We start from the raw sequence: 5,462 nt of genomic DNA, 5'->3' as shown, positions 1-5,462 counted from the left end.
AAAAAAAAAAAAAAAAAAAGGGAGAAAAGATGGAAGAACACCATAAAAACTAATGTAATACTGAAAGGATCCAAGCTACATAGGTTTTGACAAAAGTTTATGCCTATGAAATGTGCTCGTGATGAAGTAATCCACTCCCATGACACAAGACCAGTGAAATATCCCAAGATTCTAAAAGACTGACCAGTTTGCATTCTGTTTTCTGAGTCAAACCCAGTACTGGTCCATGCCCTGTTAGGAACTGGGCCGCACAGCAGGAGGTGAGCAGCAGGAGAGCAAGCATTACCACCTGAGCTCCACCTCTCCTGTCACATCAGCAGCAGCAACAGATTCTCATAGGAGCACAAACCCTATTATGAACTGTGTATTTGAGGGATCTAGGTTGCGCACTCCTTATCAGAATCTAATGCGTGATGATCTAAGGTGAAATGAAACCGGTCCCTGGTGCCAAAAAGGTTGGAGACCACTGATTTAGATAATGGTTCTCACTTAGCAAGCAAGTGAACAAATCTGTATATGCCCATTTGGTTAAGCCTGGTATCTCCCAGACATATGACCATAGCAGAATGAGCAATAATTACGTTTAATGATTTTGTTACTATCTTTTTTGCTGAGGGACTTTTTCCAGGATGTTATTTCTGGAGAAAAGAAAGGGCTCTCTAGGAAATACTCGCTCATCTCTGGTACAGAAATTTCACCCAATTTACACAGGCCAGGCCCTCTTCTCTGAATAATTTAACAGGTGAGGTCAACATGCATTTATGCAGTGCCTGCTGTGTGCCTTTATAAAATAAAAGCTGTATCTTCATGTTATAGTGTGGCAGAGAATAGTAGGAACAGATATCAACGAGGAATGTGTATAAAAGAACTTTAAAGCTGAGAGTCCCAGCTGTAACAGACCAATCTCCAATTCGTTAAGACCCTAACCCTCAGGCTCCTTTCAAGCTGAACTCATGCTTAATTTAAAGGAAAATATTCGTGTCAAAGTTTCCAGGAAATGGAAACTGGAGACTTTTTCAGGTCCTCTAAATTCTCAATCATTCCCCACACAAATTGCCACAGAAACAAAGGGCAAGAGACCACTTTACCTCTTGTGGATTTACTGCAGTTAAGACAGAAACTTCATATGATTGCCTCCCTGACTGCATGGTCACCAGGTGATGTGTCACATCAGGCACTGAAGACAGGGAACGTGGGGATCCTTCAGCAAGCACCTCTGTGAAGCAACAGAAAAATGTTTCAATGAAAAGTGAATCCAGAGATATACCTATCTGGATCATTAAGCCTCTCATTAACAACTCTAAAACTCTATTCCTCTATTTCCCACATTCCTCTATTTCTTCCAAATTAATCCTGTCTCATAAGCATTATTAGTAAATTTGGAAAGTATTATAAAAAGAGAATAGAAAGACAAGAAATCTTAATACAGAATTTAGAATAATACGGCATTAGCACTGTTAACTGAATTAAAACTATGTATGAAACAGGCAAAAGCTCTTAGGCAAGCAGGTGAGGGAACCAAAGCCACCCTTAAAGCAGTCGCCAATGATACTAATAGCACTTACTAACTGAATATGATGAGAGTAACAAAAACACAGGGCCTCACAGTTTTTAAATGTTCATCAGTGGGATCACCATGAAAATCTTCTGGAAATAGTTTATGGTTATACCACTTAGCCCTCAAAAAATTAAAAGTTTCTTCTAGGGGTTTTCTAGCTTATATGACTATTTTATGCTGTACCATAATTTAATGTTGGCTTATATACTGTCTTTTATCTCTCAATGTTCTTTCCCATATCTATGTAAGCTTTCAGTTCTCAACTGGATTTTAAGGTTCCTATCTTCTACTTTTGTCTTTCCCATGGTGCCAGGCACACAGTAGGCACTGAATAAATGCATGCTGACCTCACCTGTTAAGTTTTTCAGAGAAGAGGGCCTGGCCTGTGTAACTTGGGTGAAATTTCTATACCAGAGAGGAGCAAGTGTTTCCTAGAGAGCCCTTTCTTTTCTCCAGAAGATATGGCTTTTGAAGGTATGGAGAAATTGCTTTATATCTCCTCTGTAAAACCTGGTTATGTTCTGTTTAAATGTTTTAAAAGTTAAGTTCTTCCATAACTGCAATAGGAAAGATAGAAATAGTTGGGCTAAGGATGCTAGGATTATGAATAATTTTTTCTTAAGAATTTTCTTTTTATTCTTTTATTATATTATCTTCAATGAAAAAAAATTTTTTTAAAACAGATTCACTAATCCACCCCAGAGAATAAGAACACAAATGTTACTCATACCACAGCTACTCATAAGAAATGAAATTTAAACATACATTGTGGAGACACCCCGTTCCTTAGCCCCTAGTTGCAGTCCATTTTTCCCAAATAAAGCAGAGTTGGAAGTCTTACCATCATCAACTCCCAGGATAGAATTGGTATTTGGTAGGTTCAAGGACTCTCCACCAAGGCTGGGCTGGGAATTCATAGACACCAGGTTTTTACCGGGTACTGAAGCCTCTTCAAGCAAACTACTGCCCATTAGTGGCTCAGCTGCACAGAGAATAGGTTGTGAGAGACATACAGCAATCAAGGCTGTGCCTGGTCCTCATTTTCTTTCAACAGGAAGCTGGCCTTCTCTTTCATTACTAGAAGTTAACCTATAGATGGGATGCCACCTATTTCACCTACTTTCGAGAAACAAGAATAAACCTAGAAGGGAAAGAGTAAGCCTTAGAAGATAATGATCCTTGCTTGTGTTCAGCATCTGAAGAATTAGCGTATGAAACAGGATAGGTGGATCTTTAGAAAGGAATATTTGGAATAATTAAGGAAAGATATGGCAAAGGAATAAGAATTAAAAAGAGTTATCAAATTTCAGACAGGGCAAAAAGGTAGTTATGACTGGTAAGTAAAATACGCTTCCAGCCTGGCCAACATGGTGAAAACCCATCTCTACAAAAATGCAAAAATCAGCCAGGTGTGGTGGCACCTGCCTATAATCCCAGCTACTCAGGAGGCTGAGGCAGGAGAACCGCTTGAACCCAGGAGGCAGAAGTTGGAGTGAGTTGAGATGGCGCCACTGCACTCCAGCGTGGGCGACAGAGCGAGACTCCATCTAAAAAAATAAAAAAGCTTAAACTCTTGCCATGCAGAAATCTTTTATCACTGTGTTACTCAAATGCTGGTTCATGAATCAGCACTTGTTACCATCAAAATCACTAGGGGAACTTTTAAAACTACAGATTCTGGGATCTTGCAAATTATCTCATTTATCAGATTGCTTTGTTTTATTGGTGGAGGGAAAAGCAACAAAAAGTATACAAATTTTAAAAGGTTGCAGATGATTCTACTGTACAGCTATGTTTGGAAACCATCAGCCCATCAAATGAGACCAGGTCTATCTACCTAAAACAGAATCAGAAAATTTCCAGATAACCAGGCAAGACAGTGATTTGGCTCTTTGAACCCTAGAAGGTATAGCCCTCCACTCTGCCCACCCTCCTCACCAGTTTGCTCCTGCTCTTGACTCCCAGCTGCTCCCAGCTGCAAGTGATGCTTTCTCATATGCACATTCCTGCTTCCACTCTGAGAGAAGGTCTTCCCACAGACTTGGCACTGATGAGGCTTTTCTCCTGAAACAGGGACCAGGTTAAACAGGGAAGCCAACGGCCAGGCGCGGTGGCTCAAGCCTGTAATCCCAGCACTTTGGGAGGCCGAGACGGGCGGATCACGAGGTCAGGAGATCGAGACCATCCTGGCTAACAAGGTGAAACCCCGTCTCCACTAAAAAATACAAAAAAAAAAAAAAAAAAAAACTAGCCGGGCGACGTGGCGGGCGCCTGTAGTCCCAGCTACTCGGGAGGCTGAGGCAGGAGAATGGCGTAAACCCGGGAGGCAGAGCTTGCAGTGAGCTGAGATCCGGCCACTGCACTCCAGCCTGGGCGACAGAGCGAGACTCCGTCTCAAAAAAAAAACAAAAAAACCCAAAAAAAAAACAGGGAAGCCAAAAGGACAGGAAGAGAATGAACTCAAGACCTAGATGGAGAAACCCAAAGAATGTTAAACTCAACATAAGCAGCAGCTCCTTTTCCCATTCCCCACCTTCCCAGCCTCTCAAACTTCAGCATATGGGGGAAGGCAGGAAGAGTACACCAGGAGGGCTTTAGCACACTCCCTGCTCCCAGCCCCTGGTCCTTTCCAGACTCACTGTAATGCTGCCTTCACAAAACCTCTTTGGTATAGGACCATGGCAACCACAAAAAATAGGCCTTCTTTTTCAGATAGTCGTCCATGGACCTCTAGGATATGTGCTTTCCTCAAGGATTCCAATCCTGGGTTCCTAATATCCCCTTGACATATTCCCCGCCACCCTCTTTAGGGTCAACATTCACACTGGTGGCTCTTCTAACATAATAATCTAAATTGTCCTCTATGTCTTCAAGTCCCAGACTCTCCGTCTCCATTCTACCTACCCAGACAACCATACTTAGAGCAGAGGTCAAAAACTCCTGTCTATAGGGGACTGATAGGTAGCGAAAGTAAGTAAAATGGCCCAGTGGAGGCCACAGTAACCTAGAGAGTACCTAGAAAAGGGGCAGCTATTATTCAGCTCTAGCCAGCTGTTGCCATAGGTAGATTAAGGCCTAGCACAGCCAGGTTCTGATTTTTTTTTAAAATAAGGATTTTTAAGTAGAATCTCCCAATTTCTAAATGCTAGGAACAAATTCACAATTGATAAACACATGGTACAGCAATCTTCATTGCTGATTGTATTTTGCTGGGAATGCAAAATACAAAAACCTCTTTGGGGGAATCTGACCACATCTAGAAAAACTGTAGATGCACTTGCCCTTTGACCTTGGAATCCCACTTCTAGGAATATATCTCAAAATTATAGTGGCAAAATGTGAAATACTCTATGCACAAGGTTATTCATCACTGCAACATTATTTTAAATGGCTAAATACTGGAAACAATGTAAATATTCATCACAGAGACTGACTAAAAAGCTATAGATACTGCAATATAGTCCTGCATAGCAAAAAAAAAAAAAAAAAAAAAAAAAAAGCTATACAACAGAAACAGGGTAGAATATTACAAACCTGAAAACTAAAAACTGAGTCACCATTTGAACCAGCAATCCCATTACTATCTACCCAAAGGAAAATAAACTGGTCTACTAAAAAGACACCTGCCCTCACATGTTCACTGCAGCACTATTCACAACAGCAAAGACATGGAATCAACCCAGGTGCCCATCAGTGGTAGATTAGATAAGGAAAATGTGGCACATACACACCATGGAATACTGTGCAGCCATAAAAAAGAATAAAATCATGTCCTCTGCAGCAACATGGATGCAGCTGGAGGCCATTATCCTAAGCAAATTAACACAGAAACAGAAAATCAAACACCACATGTTCTCAGTTGTAAGTGGGAGCTAAACACTGGGTACTTATGGACACAAAGATG

General features: G+C 41.1%; 1 protein-coding gene across 4 annotated transcripts in view; it reads right to left on the bottom strand.

Annotated features, from left to right (window-relative positions):
- Positions 1 to 5,462, bottom strand: part of ZNF410 (zinc finger protein 410) — a 52,913-nt gene that overhangs the window by 5,957 nt on the left and 41,494 nt on the right. For 3 of the 4 annotated variants that reach the window (XM_011981511.1, XM_011981510.1, XM_011981513.1), the window contains 3 exons: positions 3,497 to 3,622; positions 2,400 to 2,540; positions 1,089 to 1,216 (listed from right to left, as the gene is read on the bottom strand). In XM_011981511.1, the coding sequence (XP_011836901.1) occupies positions 1,089 to 1,216; positions 2,400 to 2,540; positions 3,497 to 3,622 (395 nt within the window). The remainder of the gene's footprint in view (positions 1 to 1,088; positions 1,217 to 2,399; positions 2,541 to 3,496; positions 3,623 to 5,462) is intronic. The other variant, XM_011981512.1, reaches the window with a different exon arrangement.

This window comes from Mandrillus leucophaeus, unplaced genomic scaffold (genome assembly GCF_000951045.1).
Source record: "Mandrillus leucophaeus isolate KB7577 unplaced genomic scaffold, Mleu.le_1.0 Scaffold228, whole genome shotgun sequence".
In the NCBI taxonomy this organism is placed as follows: domain Eukaryota; kingdom Metazoa; phylum Chordata; class Mammalia; order Primates; family Cercopithecidae; genus Mandrillus; species Mandrillus leucophaeus.
Note: the sequence above shows the minus strand (reverse complement) of the source record. Positions and strands in the feature narration are given on the sequence as shown.